At 36.8% G+C, this 19937-nt stretch overlaps 1 protein-coding gene across 3 annotated transcripts in view; it reads left to right on the top strand.

The window, feature by feature from the left end:
• Positions 1–260: 260 nt before the first annotated feature.
• LOC127868031 (chitotriosidase-1-like) overlaps positions 261–19937 on the top strand; it is a 28213-nt gene continuing 8536 nt past the window's right edge. The window contains exons 1-9 of one of the 3 annotated variants that reach the window (XM_052409592.1): positions 261–364; positions 4018–4069; positions 6330–6516; positions 9410–9662; positions 9943–10067; positions 11368–11491; positions 12238–12426; positions 16126–16245; positions 18554–18759. In XM_052409592.1, coding sequence (XP_052265552.1) covers positions 4018–4069; positions 6330–6516; positions 9410–9662; positions 9943–10067; positions 11368–11491; positions 12238–12426; positions 16126–16245; positions 18554–18759 — 1256 coding nt within the window. In that variant the 5' untranslated portion in view covers positions 261–364. Of the gene's footprint in view, positions 365–3613; positions 3715–4017; positions 4070–5658; positions 5763–6329; positions 6517–9409; positions 9663–9942; positions 10068–11367; positions 11492–12237; positions 12427–16125; positions 16246–18553; positions 18760–19937 lie in introns of those variants that run through there. The other 2 variants (XM_052409593.1, XM_052409591.1) reach the window with 2 other exon arrangements.

Genomic DNA, 19937 nt, shown 5'->3' on the forward strand with positions numbered 1-19937 from the left:
TCGTTCTGAGAAAACTGGACATAATGCATGTGCGTAAAGTGTCGTCCCAGATTAGCCTGTGCAGTCCGCACAGGCTAATCAGGGACGACACTTTCCACCTTAACTTGATTTTCAGTAAGTATGGACTTCCTTGAAACTAAAAATACCATAAAATCGAAAAGTTTCGTCCCTGATTAGTCTGTGCGAACTGCACAGTTTAATCTGGCACAACACTTTACGCACAAGCATTAAGCCCAGTTTTCTCAGACGTGTCTCAATTAGTTTGATCCAACAAAGCTACGTCCACGAAGCGTGAACACAAAAGCACCTGCTTGTACGTACGTTATCTCAAACGTTCTGCAGACCACGGACAGATCTCTATAAGGTAGGGCGACTTTGTCTCAATTTCAAGTCTTTAATTATTCAATCTTGATATGGGAATCTCTCATGCCTTTTTCCGATGACCATCGAACGAGCTTATTGTATAATATACTTTTTTTACATTCAAAATTTAACTGGCAAATTTCCAGGTTCATTTGTAAGATATGTTTTGATTTGTCAGCTTTTTCATAAAAACCTTTGTTACTAGAGACTCAACGATATTTAAATTGAACGCTTGCGCATTATATAGATGATATTTATTGAATCGAAAATTTTATAGATTTTAATTGATTAGTGATCAAAGAAATTAATATTTTAACGAATCGCGATGCAACGAGTGAACATATTTCTTTTCTATAATCAAAATCGATAATCTACTTAAAGTGATATTATGGGCATGTTTCACTGTTGAATTGAGCTGAAAAGAATAAACAGGTCAAAAGAGTTAGTTAAAATGTGGTTACTGACCAATTATCTGCAACTCATCTTGCTACCAGTTGTTTATAAAAATATATTTTATATTCGATATTCTTACGTGACCCACCCAGTCCTGTAAGCCGAAATGATCCGTAAAACAAAATTGTGTCTTAGTGTCGTATGAACAAATCTGCACTACAACTAAATTTAGTATCACATCGTACATGCATGATCAATTGTCAAACGAAAGTACGGTTGATATTTAAATGCATTATTTTTCTCTTTCCGGGATAAGTTTTTAGTATGTTGATGCTGCATTAACAAATACAAGTGTATATGAAATGAAAACACCAAAAATAAACATCGGTTGCGATAGACACCTATAAACTGTTAGATGTCCATAATATCACCTTAAACCACTACATTTTTTTTCATTTCATGCTGTTTTCTGAAAGTTTTACAATATTACAAATACAAGAAATACATTTGAGATTTTGGCGAGCACAATAATATCATGACATCAAATACGATGTCATTTCACAGTTAAACAGTGAACATTATTGATAATTTTCATGGATTTTGTTCACAGTTTGTATCAAGAATATTCATCTATTAACCACAAAAAAGTTAATCACTTGCAGACTGCCACATTTCAAAGTCAATTAGCTAAGTAAAGCAACGAAAATAATGTCATGACCAAAATATATACCCCTCTACAACAACATGAAAAGATATCAATAAATATATCTATTGAAACGTTATTTACCAGTTTAACATACTCGGTAGACTTAATCGATTCCGGGCATTATAAAATAATGCATCAAAAAGAATCGTTGGAGCTCTCGTTGGTATAATATAATTCCCTGATCCTAAAATTAGAAAACGACCCAGCACACAAAAAACAACGGTTTTGTATTGCTACCGGAATGCCTATGTATATGACTTTGGCTGCTTAATTATTTCGCTTTTATACGTGATTCAGTCCTTTGAGAATTATTTGCGATAAATGCGTAAAGATAAGAAATGTATTGCGCATGAAGAAAAATGTTATAAAGGACATCAAGATATTCATTTACGTGTACAAGATTATTCGACATGATGTGATATTATTTAACCGTCGAACTTGCTCTCTGATGTTTCGTATATTTTACAAAACATGGCGCCATTAAATACCCTCACTGCGGGTAAAGTATAAAAAATCTTAATCAAATTGTTGCGATGATAAAACAGAACAATAAAAATGAAAAGTGATCAAACACGGTATCACTGATATAAAAAGTATATAAGAGTTAATATCTGTTTCTTTCGGAAAATGGTGTTTTTATTTTAGAAAGATAAATGGAATACATATCTAAGTTACAAGGGTTACAATTATTTAACCCGATGACACATTCGCCCAGTTGTACAAAAACGTGATTATATGGTTAAAAAATTTATGTATTATTCATCTTCGGAATGTATAACAAATTGTTAACAAATGGCCACCCTTTGATGAATGCTCTTGAAATGTGGCGAAAGAAGGTCAAATTCTGACAAGTGTCGTGAATTATTTGTTTCACAGAGGACATATGTGACGTCAAAAGTCTTGTTAGTTCAGGGCAGTCTAACCATTAAATTCCACCTTAAAATCGATTATGTGGGTAGCTTCTCATTTAATTAAAGTAAACCAGAGTAAAAAGTAGCTTTTCAAAACATGGTAGTGAGACATTTACTCCAATAATTTGTTTTAATGTTTATTAATCTTAAACTCTTTTATATTAAAGGGGCCTTTTCACAGATTTTGGCATTTTTTAACTTATTCATTAAATGCTTTATATCGATAAATGTAAACATTGGATCGTAAAAGCTCCAGTAAAAAATCAAGAATAAAATTTAAAAAAGGAAAAGAACATTGCCCGGACCAGGTTTCGAACCAGTGACCCCTGGAGTCCTGCCAGAGTCCTGAAGTAAAAATGCTTTAACCTACTGAGCTATTCCGCCGAGTACACATACGTATAGTATTTTATACCTTATATAAGCAATCTTCGTAGTTTCACAAAATTTAACGACAAAAACAGAACTCTCCAAATTATTCAATCGTTTCGCGTTGCAACGCTTTATAATTTTTAGGTTTTAAAATCGTCAAAACATGCATTTAATTGCTATATTAGACCATGGTTAATGTTCAGCATTACTGTTTCCTCACAAATATCATAACTAAAACGAAAATTTGCGAATCTGAAACAACTTTTTTCAATTTTGTCAATTTACCAAAGCGTGAAAAGATCCCTTTAACGATTTTTTACCCTTTCTTCCTCGATTACGCTTGGTAAGAACAAGATTTGCAATATACGTCAATGCTTTATCAACCAATCACTCCCTAGAATGTGGCATATGACAAATTAACAAAAAACTTGATTACAGTACCTATTTTAATATAAACAATACGTCCATTTGAAACGGTTTCTGAAAGGGTAATCATTATTATTTTAATGTTTAGGAGTATTGTTGAAAGGTTAACCGGTTAACGGTTAAGAAATGGGTCAACGTTGCATTGAAAGATGTACATGTATCCAAGTTGGCAGATATTGGCAGATGTTGCCTATCAGGCTGTATGACGTAACGGTTTGGGTGTACTTAAAACCACTCGACGACCTTAGGTGTATATTAATGGGTTCTTGACACAAATAAAGTACTGTTTCTACCTCTTTGTGGTAAAGTCGATCATTTAATCGTTTCGTCACATTACATGGCAGTTAGGTTGCAACTGTTTCAGCCTTAAGATAATCATGTGTGCAGTTGTCATGTCTTATCAGGAACTCTAAAATGGTCTCGGCCGAGTTCGATTGCAGGTCGCATGCGATTAATTGAACGATATAAAGAGTCATCAGTGCTAGTTTTTATGCATACTTTATTGAACGGGCGTCTGCCAGGTGCATTTAGGCAGCGTTGTTAGAGGTATTTAAATAAATAATGTAATAAGTCAATAGAGCTCTTTATGTTATTTAGATACCATATAAATATATTGATATGACTATGGCTTAATAATTATTTCGAAATATATATATTCAACTAAATGTTTACCAAGATATAACAGTATGATAAAATTGTAATATGAACTTATGTGAGAGTGTACTTCCAAATGTATTATACCTGATAGAACGTTGTTGAGTGACTAATACGTAGATTGCTTTATTGGACTCGTTTGAAAAATAAATTTTCCTTTAAATATCCATACGATCTTTTTTCTATTATTTTCAGATGTCCAAGTTAACTCTTGCAGTTTTGGCAATCGTGGCTATTGGGTCAGCTGGTAAGTTTTCCCGTGCAATATTTTGGTCCATATTCCGGAAATATAACTAAATACATGATAAACAAGCCGAGACAAATCTGTCCCATAACCTGGCCAAAATACGCACGACAACAGTATCGACAATGACACGTGACACGGAAGTCCGGGGTCTTACTAAAATGCTTTTGATTTGAGGTTTGAGGAAATATGTAGACATTCGCTAGCTTGTGGATTTATAAGCATACCACGATATGCTCTTTGTCACGTTATGAGAGAGTTTGTGTTGCGGCCGATTAAGAAACACTTGTATAAATACTCAAGATCATACAGTTTATTATACCTCAGTCGCTTAGAGGGACCGATCTCCGTCCGATCAGCGACCGACGTAATTTCCGCTCATCGGACTGCACGGCCGGTAATCGCACAGACACCGGGTCATTTTGTAGCATCGGGCGGCGTCCTGAATAACTTAAAGTCTCACTTAAAATTTTACCCGACGTCGGGCCCGGGAAGGAATCGAGTTGAGATCGAAAAAAGATCGGAAAATAATGGCAAGGTCATCGCCCGGCGATCGCCCGATATCGGATTCATTGTACGTGTATCGGCACAATCAAGGTTTTTCCCAGAGACATATACATCGGGCGGAGCTCCTCGTGCTTCACGTACAATGAATCCGGTGTCCGTGCGTTTATCGCATGGGCGCAAGCCTGATGAGCGGAAAAATACGTCATCCGCTAATCAGACGGTTATCGGTCTCTATTTTTGACGGAGGTATTAAACTGTGTCACTCATCGGACGGCGGACGGGTCCGACGTGTCCAGATGCCTTTAGATCGAACACATCGACCGGCGACCGGATTATTTGTGACTGAGGCATTCATGAAATGTCGTCCGATCGCAGTTTGATGTTATAAGAACATCATAAAAGTAGTTTTTTCGCCCTCTTCCAAAAATTTTAGTCTTGATCTCACAAAAGCCCCATTTGCTTTAAAGGTGTAAATTTCTTTAATATAATTTTCCAATTCGTTGACTCTAGTTTTATCATGTGTGTATAGATTTCTTGCTTCTAGATAGAAATAGCATTCCTCTTGTACATTAATGTGATATAAGACCTGCAATTATTCAATCAACTGATCATCTGGCAATACCTATCAAACTTAAAAGTCCATCTTAACGTGGCCAAGGTTTTTGGAAATTAAATAATTCAATTTTAAGTGAACCTGATTACTGTACTAAAGAAAAGACCATAATCGAACAATGTATGCAGTTACATATAGATAGTAAACAAATTATTTGGGATTTTTTTTAAATATGAAGTTAAACAAATGCCAAAAGAGTTCTCAAAGAAAAAATCACGTGAACGCAAAAATACGTTACATCTGCTGGAAACAGAGTTAAATAATTTACTTTCAAAAGAATCGTATACCGCACATGATAAAACTAAAAATAGTTTTTTTATAACTGGTTATTTAACAAAAGTAAATGGCATTTATAGCATGTTCATAGCGCCTGTTTGCTAAAAAAACTAGCCCGAAAGCATTAGTGCTAAGAATTGTTTTTCAATTAAGCCGAGGACGCAATTACACGAATATATCGTGTATTGGCACACCGTGTACTTTCGCTTTTGGTCTTAATGGTTATCGTGAGGGAATGTGTATTGTTATATATCGTTTTGACGTGTGCAATTATTTGTATTGATTCACCGATCTTAATGGGTAAAGAATTCGTCTCATTTTAACCACAAGCTTTTGCTAACTTAAAAGCAGTTACTTTAAAGTTGCGTGTGTTATTGCTGGTATAATTCATTTTTTGTGTTTAATTATTTGCGATAACATTTTACGTGATTCTATTAACCATTTGAAATGCAATTTAAGTGTTTTACACCACTATGCTTGTTTTCGGTGATACAGTAGTTTATTTGTTTATTTTTTAAAATCGATACTTTAAGTTTTGATGTAAGTTTTATTGCTGCCAAAAGTTTCGAAATATGTGTTCCCGTTGTGTATAATATCAGGGAAGCGACTGTTGTTGATTTTAAGAAATGGACAGCGCTAGTTGTCTCCCTTTTGTGCTTTTTTTCTCAGGTGCTGTTTTTTTTCAATTTAATGCTACAATCGATTAAATACTTTATTTTGCTGCTCATCAATACTGTCTAAAACTGTTTTTGTTTTTTTATTTGGATATACAGTAATCTTTTTGTTAGTATCTGATGCTTTAATTTTGACAGTCAGTGGACTAATGTATGATTAATAACTTAATGAAAATGTTTCAACTGTCCACAGCGGCGATCCGGCGGGTATGTTACCATACGAACTGGTCACAGTACCGGAACGGGCCGGGCAAGTTCTACCCAGAGAACATTGATGCCAGCCTCTGTACGCACATTATCTACTCGTTTGCTAAGATGACCGGTAACCACTTGGCCGCCTTTGAGTGGAACGACGAATCAACGCCCTGGATGAAGGGAATGTACGTGCACTTTTAACATATATTAACCGTGCTCATGGAAAATGGGGCTTTATGCATGTGCGTAAAGTCTCATATAAGATTAGCCTTTGTAGTCCGCACAGGCTTATGAGGAACGGCAAAAAGAAGAGACTTCCCTCAAATGACAAATAATATAAAAGCGAAAAGTGTCGTCCCTGATAAGCCTGCGTGGACTTTAAAGGATTTTTATGGAACGACACTTTTCGTGAATGCATTAAACCCCGTTATTCCGAGAGTGAGGCTCATATTAAGGCTCTGTTCAAATACAATTTGAGACGCGTTATGAGAAAACTGGGCATAATGCTTGTGCGTAAAGTTTTGTCCCAGATTAGCATGGGCTGATCAGGGACGACACTTTCCGCTTTTATTAAATTTTTCGTTTAAATGAAATCTCTTTTTAGCAAAAATACAATTTGGGCGGAAAGTGTCGTCCCTGATTAGCCTGTGTGGAATGCACAGGCTAATATGGGATGACACTTGACGCACATGCATTAAGCCCAATTTTCTCAGAACACGACTCAATTTGTATTTAGGCAACCGTATTGAAGCACATAGTACGGGTTGGTAGTTGTAAGTCTCGAAAATGAAAATAATAATTTATGCGGCCATCTTATTGTTATATATTCGTGGATATTTAAGACCCTCGATAATTTTGAAGATCTTTCGGTCCGACCGTTTTTCCATTATGTATGTATAGACAAAATGAATATATTTGTACAATTCCATTATTTGCTAATGGAAATAAAACATTTTTTAAAGTAATAAGTGTGTCTGGACGCTCAATTAAATTGATATACATGTACATTTCATATTTGACATAAATTATCTAGACTTCTTCACGACCGTATTAACTTTCATCGACATCAATCAGAAAAGGATCTTTTATAAAAGCATATTGAGTTTTTGCTAGTTATAATCGGATAGCCTGAAACAAAAAAATCCATTTTTGTTCGAGCCCACATTGACCACAATCAATAATTGCTGCGCGCTTTGTATTTGTTCATCGGAATATTCATCTATCTGTCTTTCTGTTGTATATCTGATCCGTCTGTTTATCTCGCTTGCCGAATCGATACGTTTCTTTGTTAATTGCTTTGTGTGTCTTGCTTTTAAAAGATCCATTTTTGGCACGAAGATAGTTGTCTAATAAATATTAATGAAATTGTTAGCTTGAGTCGCTGTTTGAATTATCTTCTTTCTAAAATCATATACGAATTGTGAGCTTATGTGATCACTAGTCCGGGGTCCTTCCCATGAGTCGTGCGTCATGCGATTCGCGGTGTACGTCATGGAACTCTTAAATTGTTACCATTTTACGGGATACATTTGTTTATAAATCTTGTTTGTTCATCGCGAAACTATCTAGAACACGTTTGAGTGCGGGTCTTGTGTGCCTAGAACGATCTTTAAGAAAAAACAACATATTACGGATCTCTCAGCAAATGCAATACTAAATATGATAAAATTTGGTCAGAATGTTGCTCGTAACAATATCTAAGCTATATTTTGACTCTGTGCATCATGTTTCAAATACTAGACCATCAGGTCGAATTAAAAAATTAATAATGTTCAGCTCTTAAAGCCTCATTGATGAATCAATCTTGCTGATATTTGTTCAAAATGTTTAACTTGACAGTATTAATGTAATGTCTGAATCTGGGTGGCCATATGGCCATAATGACACTCTTATTTTTTTATCAACAACTAATGAATTTGACTATTTCTTCTTCAGTCAATAAAAGAGACATTTAATTGTCAGGTTGTGTGTTGCAAATGTAACGCTGTCATAGGAGCAGTGTAGTAAAAGCATGTAAAAACAGCGATGTGCATGTTTTGTTAGAAAAGACGTCAGAGCTTTTTTTGTTTTATGAATGTACGCGATTGTTTTCTAACGAACTTTTTAAGAAAGATACGCCTCGTTCTTGATGAGTTAATGTCGTATCTAAGTTACAAGTAATATTTGAGGACCGTTCACGCTTTGTTTGAATAGTCGTTAAATATTATGGTAACAATGCTGTCAATGTTGCGTTCTGACGAAAACATTTTTCCTCGATTTTTAATTGTCACGTCTCTTGATATCGACATCACGAAGTATTTACATGAAAAGTAAATTATTTAATATATTCTAAAATATCCTACAAAATATTAATTATTTCTTTGAAGCAAACAACTAGTGAGCGGCAAGTGTTTGTGTTATCGTTCATACGTTATTTTCAATATGCGTAAGATAAACAATTATGATGACACGTAACAAGTTATCAATATATTTTATTTAATGATGATGACGATTTTTACTATAGCAATGCTGCGTATGACAAAATTACCACAACTGTGTAGAGGTTATTGTCTCGCTTTGTGAAAGGGAGGTCCCATGTATGATTTCCAATAGGCTCATCAGGGACGACACTTTCCGCCTAAACTTGATTTTCGGCAAGGAGGGACTTCCTTGAAACTAAAAATACCATAAAAGCGGAAAGTGTCGTCCCTGATTAGCCTGTGCGGACTGCACAGGCTAATCTGGGACGACACTTTACGCACATGCATTAAGCCCAATTTTCTCAGAACAAGACACTTAGATGTTTCCAACAACATGCACAAAGTAATGGCACCTTGCAGAGTCGGACTCTGCAGCCTCTAATCTTAACGCATTCCAGCTAACCTTTAAGACCTTACAATGGTTAAGTGCTTCAATGTTTGACGTTGCTCGTGATGATGATGATGATGATGATGATGATGATGATGATGATGATGATGATGATGATGATGATGATGATGATGATGATGATGATGATGATTATAACGAAGATTTCGATGAAGATGGTAATGATGAATGTTATGTTGATTTGAGTGATGATAATTATTCTCATGCCCCAAGGTACGATCGATTCGCCGCTATCAAGCAACAGAACCCCAGCGTGAAGCTGCTGCTGGCAGTTGGAGGCTGGAACATGGGCTCGGCGCCGTTCACCGCCATGGTGGCCTCGGATGCCAACCGCCGCGACTTCGCCACCACGAGCATTGATTTCCTCCGGAAGAACGGCTTCGACGGCCTCGATCTCGACTGGGAGTACCCGGCGAATCGCGGAAGTCCGCCCGAAGACCGACAAAGATTTGTTGACCTAATCATGGTAAGTCGTGCCTCAGTGTATATATATGTGAGTATATTTCGTAAGTGTGTTCGATTAAATAAAATGTTAACTATGCAATGTACGCCCTTTACTAATAAAAAATTATATGTTGGTTCCATTTAAGGGATAGATCTTGATTGGCTAATGTACCTTTCACTAGATATGACGCAAAGACGGAAACGGGAGTTTTTTTTTCAAAATGGTGTTTGAAAATACGTTTGTTAAAATTTATACCAGGTCGAATTTTGAAAAGTGTGTTGAAGATGTTGTTGTCCCTCAGACCCTAAGACAGACGTTCGACCAGGAATCCGTACCTGCCGGCAAGGAGAGACTGCTGCTGACGGCGGCCGTCGGTGCCGGCAAAGACAAAATCGACACCGCGTATGACGTCCCGAAGTTGGCACAGTAGGTTTACGGTTCATAATATATATGAGTCGCGCCTTGAGAACATGGGGTGTAATGCATTTGCGTAAAATTTCGTCGCAGATTAGCATGTGCAGTCCGAACATGCTAATCAGTGACGACAATTTCTACTTTTTTATTAGTTTTTTCGTTTAAAGAAAGCACGTGGTTGCAAAATCCAGTTAAGGCGGAAAGTTTCATCCCTTATTTGCCTGTGCGGACTGCTCAGTCTAATCAAGGAAGAACCTTAACGCATATGCATTCAACTCCGTGTTCACAAAGCTAGGCTAGTAAACGCTATATTAACATTTACTATTTCGAATGAAGAATCCGTGCATATATGAGTCGCGTTCTGTGAAAACTGGGCATTATGCTTGTGCGTAAAGTGTCTTCCCAGATTAGCTTGTGCAGTTCGCACATATTAATCAGGGACGACACTTTCCGCTTTTATGACATTTTTCGTTTAAATGAAATCTCTTCTTACCAAAAAACAAATTTAGGCGGAAAGTGTCGTCCCTGATTAGCCTGTGCGGATTGCACAGGCTAATCTGCGACGGCACTTTAAGCACAAGCATTATGCCCAGTTTTCTCAGAACGCGACTCATGTTGTCTAATTGCAGTTCTAAATATGCAATATCAATTATTGATTTAACTACATTCCACTGTCTTAGTGGATTAAATTGAACATTAATTAATAAGCCGGGTCATTAAATATGGATATTAATGTTCACTCGGGCACGTTTCAATGTGGACTAGCACCATTTTACATGCCCAGCGAGTGTTGTGAGATATGCATCCAAAAGACATCCGTGTACATAGACTATCAACTGTATGTATCTTGTATTACTTGAGGCGTTTTAACGATTCGTAAGAGATATCGACTAACTGCGTTACCAATGTAGTGAACTCATTTTCATTTAATAAAAATAACAAACGCTGTATTTCTAGTATCTGCCTTGTTCGAATATAGTTTTGTTTCTCGAATTACTAAGTCCTTTTCTTTTTTATAATGTTTATAGGTACACTTGGAAATAGGCCAATTCTTCCATTCTTGAACAAACCATTTATAAATTAATACCTTTATTAATTAATTCAAGGTCGCGATGGCGTAGTGTATGTGGTGTCCGCCTTACGACCTGGCGGTCACCGTTCAAACCCACGGTGGGAGCGTTCTTAAGATATATCTCAAAGACGTGTAGTACCAGTTTTACCCAGGAAACGGACTAGATAGGATGCTATCAATCTAATGCAATGGACCTTAAATAAATAGGTTACAATTAACTAGATGTATCATGTATCTCAGGTACCTGGACATGATTAACTTGATGACCTATGACCTGCATGGTTCCTGGGAAACATTTACCGGGCACAACTCGCCTCTCTTCGCCAGAAGCAACGAGCAAGGGAACCAGACCTACCTCAACGTGGTGAGTACCTATCGTTACCACTCGGCCCATCCCTGCAAACCCAGTTGGCGATACACTTTGTTTGATAATTATATTGTTGAGTACCACTCGTTAGCACTCGGACCATCTCAGCAACTGAGTTGGTGATTATGCTTGATATATTTAAGGTAAAATGCATTCACGCAATGAAATAATAAATTCGTATGTCCGTTCTGGGCATATTTAATATGTAGATATAGTCTTCTAACTCTTTTTTGTCAGTATGTTTTAGTATAGTCTGATATTTTAAATTTCAAATTTTAGTTAGTACTTAAATTTAACTGCACGTTTAGAATAAATCACCACAAAAAACGTAAGTAATACACTCAATTTTTCAATGACGAGAGTTGTTAACTCTTGCCAATTATACTTGCTCACATGTAGGCTAACTTCTGTTGAATTGATCCGGTGTTTTGTTGGGTTTGCATGATGCCAATACGAAAGAACGACACACAGTATAATATATGCCACACCAAACAAAGGGTGATAATATACCCCCTTTTTATCGTTCTGTATGATATATTTCTCCATGATACAGTTTCAATAAGCTTTCACACGTCTCGCACAAGGAACGACTCGGAAGCTAGTTGCGATGCAATTTTATCTCTCAAAAAGTCAATAAACTTGTTAACGAATCGTACATTACGTTTGCTGTTTTTAAGAGTACTGTCTCCGGGTTGAATGCATGAATACTTTTGCTACAGTTCCTGTTCTCGTCTCTTTCTCAGGACTGGGCCGCCAAATATTGGGTGTCACAGGGAGCACCCAAAGAAAAGATGAACATCGGTGTGCCACTGTACGGACGGACTTTTAAATTGCCCTGGGGGCAAACCAGCAATCAGATCGGGTGCACCGCTAACGGCGCTGGACAGGCCGGACAGTACACGGGAGAAGCTGGCTTTATGGCTTATTACGAGGTCTGTAGACAGCCGTTGGCGGATTACATATTTCTTTCAAAGCAGTGTATTCCCTTCTTAATAACTTTAAGTCCTTGGTGACTTAGTTATTAATTTGGTAAATTCGACATCTTAAGCGTTGTTATGTGTCTAATTATAATAATCAACGGTAAAAAAAATATGAACGTCAGTAGAAGGATCAGTTGCAACATTTCCGACTCGCTCCTGAAAAACCGGGCGTATTGCATGTCCGTTAAGTTTGGTCTCATATTAGCCTGTGCAGTCCACACAGTAATTAGGGACGACTCTTTTAGCCTGAACTGGATTTGCAGTTAGAAGAGACTACCTTTAAACGAATATTTTCATAGAATCGGAAAGTGTCGTCCAAAAACAGTTGAGTCCAGTTTTTTCTTCAGAATAAGGCTCATCAATATAATGGGCCGTGCTCTGTGAAAATATGATTAATGCATGTGCGTAAAGTGTCATCCCAGATACGCATGTGCAGTCCGCACAGGCTAAACAGGGATGACACTTGATGCTTTAATGATATTTTCTGTTTAAAGAAAGCCTCTTCTTAGCAAAAATCCAATTTATGCGGAAAGTGTCGTCCCTGATTAGCCTGTGCGGACTGCACAGGCTAATCTGGGACGACCCTTTACGCAATGCATTAAATCCCTTTTTCACAAAGCTCGGCCCTAATAATCTAATAATTTATACTGCCATCACTAACAGAAGTAGTATCACCAGCAGAATAATGAGCATCATATGCAGAATTATTAGAGCGGCGTTCTACGAAAACTGGGCTAAATTCATGTGCATAAAGTATCGTCCCAGTCAACACAGGCTAATCAGTGATGACACTTTCCACATGGACTGTACCTTTGTTAAGAAGAGACTTCTTTTAAACAAACAATTGCTTAAAAGAGTAAAGCGTCGTCCCTGATTAGCCTGTGCGGAAGACTGCACAAGCTAATTTTGGGTGAAAATTTACGCTCAAGCAGCTTTGCCAGAATGCGGCTAATTTACACCATCAGCATCATATGTATGATCATCAGTACCAATGACACCATCACTATTAATAAAAAAAATCATCATCAGTAAAAGCCTATATAAACACTATTATTAATGTTTACGATAAAAGAATTAACATAATAAAAACATTTCATCATCGACAGATTGATTGGTATCAACTTAACAGTCATCATCGTTATAACGATTTGAATTATCATCAACAGCAGCAACATAGGCAGCAATATAACTTGTGAAGTATTGACATATTATATATATATATGCTCTGTGAAAAGGGGGTTTACTGCATCTTCTTTAAATGTCGTCACTAATTAGCACAGATTGCAGTTCGCACAGGCTAATCTGGGACGACTTTTTACGCACATGCCATAAACTCCATTTTCACAGAGCACGTGAAAGCAGAGTGTAACGGCCTATATATTCCGTCAACCCGTTTAGTGTCAAATTTACATTCACACAAACGTTTCCCAGCAGTGTCTGCAAGATGTATATTTCTGCTTGCTCTTACTCGGCTTACACTCATGACGGTCAAGTGCATAGGCCAACTTTAAAAGAAAGCGGACAGTGGTCTAGTGGTAGGATGCTGGTCTAGGGATGGGAAGGTTCCTCGTTGAATCCCGCCAAGGGCACTGGATTTTTTCTGAGCAAAAAATTAATCCCACGCTTGCTCCTCCACCCAGGTGTATTAATGGGTACCTGTGAGGGAAATAAGTCAATGTGCAGTGGCTGCCTTGTGCGCCATATGTAAACGGACGACTTAAATCCCAGTGATCGGGGGGTTAATGTCGAAGTCGGCTGAAGATGCATATCGAAGCAGACTATAAACCCTTTAACCTTTAAAAGAAAGGTCGAGTTCGGTCGTTGCACACAGATGCGTATGTTGGAAGACGCGGAAATAAAGTTTATGACATCAATACCTACAATTTGATTTCGCATCGATCATTTGTGACGTCTGTTTTCTTTTACTTTTTCAACCCATGATATTTAATAATCGTAATTCATCAGTCATATTTATGAGAATTAAAAATGATTAATACAGGTCGCTTAGTAAATATCAATATTTGATCCGGGTCGAACCTGTTAATAATTGTGTTTTATGCAAAAGTGTCGCAATGATGGATGTGTGGTTACACTATTTAATTAATTTAATTAATCAAAACCAGCCTCTTTTGACTTAAGTACGTGTCAAATTGTGATCTACTGTTCCCTCTGAGTATCAATGACGCAAAATGTATGACTTTTATATTTCAATTAATTGGGCCATGCAGTGTAAAAAGGGTGTTTAATGCATGTACGTAAAGTAAAAAGTAAAAAGTCTATTCTTAAAAAAAATCCATTTTAGACGGAAAGTGTCGTCCCTGATTAGCCTTTGCAGACTGCGCACTTTACGCACATGCATCAAACCATGCTTTACGCACATGCATCAAACCACTTTTTCCACTGAGCGAGGCTCAATTAAATTCTACTTTCAGTGCTTGATCAGTGTCCAATGTCCTAGATTTAAAACAATCGACGTTCTTGTGTTTTATGCATAAAAACAAAAAGATATGACACTTAACTTATTATAATCACGTTTAATTTACCTTTTTTTCAATATAACCCTAAGTTTGATATAATTATATTTTTCATAATTTTATGTCATTATATGACAATGTATGGTCTTTGATTGTAAACCAAACAAGAGCCAGTTTGTTTTGCTTTTCGTGGCAAATGTGTCAACATAGTTAAAACGAACCAATTAACTGGTTTAAATGGTCTCCGTCCCTTCATCTTTTGATAGCTGATGGTAAAAGTATGACTACTATAAGAAGGCAATTTTTATTTGACCATTCCCGTCTGTTCCGAAAAGGTTTATGATAGTGTACATTTGATATTTTAATAAAAAAATCAACACAAATTTACGGAAGTTTTGAACAACTCTATAAAACGTGAATAATTGTAAAAAGCACGAATGCCGCCATGCATTTGATAACGACTCATTAAGATGATTTAAATCTCCGGCAATAGCATCTACAGTTGTTGCAGTATTGTCTGGGTTTTATTCTAGGTTGTCACTATAAAAATTGGCGTAACGATTGAAATCGTAGTCTTTATCCTAAACAAATCATCTACTCTATTATTTATAAACGTGTTGGGGCATATCACGTCGTATAATAACGCCACAGTTCGTGATCAATTCCATAATCGTGTTAGATCTTGACCCAACCGTGGACTGGTTCGAAAGATATGCAACCCGTATGTAATCGAATCTGAATTGGATATAATTCCGTGACCAAGCGTGGCAACTGTAGTTGGTCACCGGTGAACTGATTGTAACCGGTCGCAAAGCAGTGTAGCATTGCGTAATGACTCGTATCACATCGTCTTAGTCTCGACGACACGATTTATTACGTAATATCAATGGCGGCGTTCTTATCGGATCACACGACAGTAAGATCCAATCATCACAACAATTCTTATTATAGTGATCAATCTGAGAATCGTGATAGCCTGATCTATCACTAATTCCACATGTTAAAAGTTATCTGGTATTTCCAATTTAGAAATGGATCTCTAATTTCCTATTAGAAAGTGGCGTCTTAATTCACATTTTGAAATCGAGCTCTCATTCCTTTTTTTAAATGACATCTAATTTCCCATTTTGAATTGCTCTTTTATTCCCCATTATAAAATTGACCTCTAATTTCCCAGGTTTGTGAGAAGCTACGAGGCGGCGCCACAAAGTACTACGACCAGGAAGGGAAGGTGCCATACTTCGTGCTAAGTGACCTTTGGTGTGGATACGATGACCCCGACAGCCTGAAAATTAAGGTACGTTACCATATGATCCTTTTTACTAACAACACTGTGTGTAATGCACATGCGTGAAGTGTCATCACATATTTATCAGGGTCGGTACTTTCCTCCTCAGCCAGATTTTCGCATAGAAAATATTACGTTTAAACAAAAATTAAAATAAAGGCATAAAGTGTCGCCCCTGATTAGCCTATGCGGACTGCACAGGCTAATTTAGGACGATACTTAAAGCCCATGCATAATGCCACGTTTCCGCAGATCGAGACTTATATTTAGTGTAATAGACATTTAACATGAATAATTATGTTTATTAGCAAGTCTCACAACGCCTAATCAAAATGTCTCAATGAGGTTCACTTTTTTGTGTGGTGCAAATTACAAACATGAAGTCATTGCGTTGCTGGTGTTTTGTTTTTACCATCTTCATATGTCTTTGTTTGTAAGAAAACAATAACAGAGTATTAATTGACGTACCGATAAATAATCAGTTTGCGGTAGTATTCCGCATCTTCAAACTACCATTTGTACTAAAAAGCACATATTAACCTTCGTTCATAAGAGAGCCCGTGGCGACTGCGCTAACATTTATGATTTTGTGTGATTTTGTACGAGTTAAATATAATTTTTAAACAGCTTCATATATTTATTGAGTAATGTGAAAATAATGGGCACTGACTATGTCAATAGTTATACCGAAACGGGATGACCATGGATCTACGGCTAAAATGCAATACACAATTGATTAATATATGTCAATTTATGGTATTGATAGTACACCGTTTGGCTTCTGAAGTGGCCAATCAATAAACCGATCGGTTTTTGCATTAAACAAAAACAACATTGTTTTTATTTCCAATTCGAAATCTGCCATGCCGGTTATTGAGCTGCCAATTAAAACTATAACAGACGTACCCATATTCAAACCCTAGTCTGTTCCATTGGATATCATTTACCTCTGTGACGAATTTAAAGTAAATGAAAGCATTTAGCTGTGAAAATTTCTTTTACATGTATCTATTAACACACACACACACACACACACACACACACACACACACACACACATATATATAGTCTATATATATATATATTTTTTTTTTTAAATTACATTCTGTGAAATATATTAAACGAAACAAAATGTCTGTCGTATAAATCATGGTCACATAAGTTTCGAGGGGAATTGTCAAATCCTGAAATGTGGCTTTTGTCTGATTGATTATCGCGAGTGTTTGTTCACCACACATTAGACAACATAATTACAGTTTTTAACCATCTAGTAAACATTGAGTAAGCGCCCATGGCGTTTTTTGTGTGTGCAAAGCACGATTTATACAACTCATGTGAATGATTAATTTGTTTATTTCGATGATCACTAATGACGCATTTACGTTATTTGGTTAAACACGCGCAATTTCGAAATCAACAATAAAAAAAATAACCACACACGTACTTTAAATCTCCCAAGCTCTTGAAATGAATCAATGTTTCCGTAAATGTCAAATGCAAATGATATTTTAGCAGGTAAATAAATACCTCAAACAAAGTAATTTTTTTTGTTTGAATGTCGCACGGTCAATATATCTATTCGATGTACGGTAGTGCATTTGTCAATAAACAATATGAGTCGCGTTCTTAGAAAACTGGGCATAATGCATGTGCGTAAAGTGTCGTCCCAGATTAGCCTGTTCAGTCCGCACAGGTTAATCAGGGACGACACTTACCGCCAAAAATAGATTTTTGCTGAGAAGAGACTTTCTTTAAACAGAAAATATCAATTAAGCGAAAAGTGTCGTCCCTGCACAGGCTAATCTAGGATGACACTTTACGCACATGCATTAAATCCTCTTTTCACAGAGCACGGAATATATAACAATCTCTTGCCATGTTGGGAAATGACTTACATGTAAACACAGTTAATGACGTAGTAAAGGTGATTGAATACTTTGCTTGTTTTGGTACCTATTTCTGTTGACTAGCTATGTAATTTGAATCAATAATTGTCTTTAACATTCAATACGTCAACACATTTATTTAATTTTGTATGAAAATGCATGGACACAACTGAGGTCTTGTCGACCACCCGTGTCTGCAGTCAGAAACAATTGAGTTGTATCATTATATAAAGTTAATTGTATGGTATATATTCGATGGAATTCCCTGTGAACCCGACTAATATTTTGTGGCATCGAAAACATTAAGAAGTATAAACATTTTGTCCCGAATGAACAGTAATCGAACAGACATAACTTTGCCATTGCCGGCGTGAATACCAAAACACATCCACAGCACTCTAATAGCCGCACTCTCTACTGATATTTCACAGGTAGACTATATAAAGAGTGAAGGATTCGGCGGTGTCATGGTTTGGGCCCTGGACCTGGACGACTTTTCCGGCATGTGCGGTCAGGGCAAGTACCCTCTGCTGAGGGCAATCAACGATGAACTCAACGCAGGAGCACCTGCCTCTACCCCTCCCGCAGGCAACACCTACCCACCTACCAACCCACCAACCACACCGACTACCACGGCGTAAGTTATGACGTCATTAAAACATTAATACGTCTACATAAGCGCCTTAATTTATAGCCTTATTTAATTTTGTCGAAGGACGCTCTGACTAAACATGTATACACTGGTCGTCCGTCATAACGTCATTTTTGCACCTGCCGTAAGCCATGGCAACACTAATGCACCTGCCATAAGCCATTGCATTACTTATGCATTTGCCATCGAATGATGTATTCATTTGCCGTAAGTGATGACTTCATTTAAGCATCTGTCGAAAGCCATGGCATCATTTATGCATTTGCCGGAAGCCATGGCATTATTTATGCATTTGCTGTTCATAATGGCGTCATGTATGTAATTGTCGTTCAAAATGACGTCATGTATGTAATTGTCGTTCCTAATGGTGTCATGTATGTAATTGTCGTTCATAATGTCATCATGTATTTATTTTATGCTTTCCGGTGGTTAATAGAGAAATATCAGGGAATTAAAACTGATAATTTCACGGTTTCAAACAGTGAAAATCAACAATTTTCACTGTTTTACTGTGAAATGACGTCATTTTTTACGAAATGACGTCATCATCCCAGCGAAATTCTTTAGTTAAACTCTTTAATAATGTATCTAAACGGTGAAAAAAAGGCATGAAATAAAAAGAAAATTTGCTGGATTCGGTGGAATATCGATTTTAATGCACTCGTGATCATATAAAAAAAATATTCATAATAGCATCATGTTTGTAATTGTCGTTCATAATGGCATCATGTATGTAATTCCCGTTCATAATGGCATCATGTGCATTGTATGTAATTGCCGTTCATAATGGTGTCATGTATGTAATTGCCGTTCATAATGGCATCATGTATGTAATTGTCGTTCATGAAGGCATCATGTATGCAATTGCCGTTCATAATGGTGTCATTTATGTAATTGTCGTTCATAATGGTGTCATGTATGTTATTGCCGTTCATAATGTCATCATGTATGTAATAGCCGTTCATAATGGTGCCATGTATGTAATTGCCGTTCATAATGGTAACATGTATGTAATTGCCGTTAATAATGGCATAATGTATTTAATTGTCGTTCATAATGGCATCATGTATGTAATTGTCGTTCATAATGGCATCATGTATGTAATTGTCGTTCATAATGGCATCATGTATGTAATTGCCGTTTATAATGGTGTCATTCATGTA

Source organism: Dreissena polymorpha, chromosome 2, assembly GCF_020536995.1.
Source record: "Dreissena polymorpha isolate Duluth1 chromosome 2, UMN_Dpol_1.0, whole genome shotgun sequence".
NCBI classification, from domain to species: Eukaryota; Metazoa; Mollusca; class Bivalvia; order Myida; family Dreissenidae; genus Dreissena; species Dreissena polymorpha.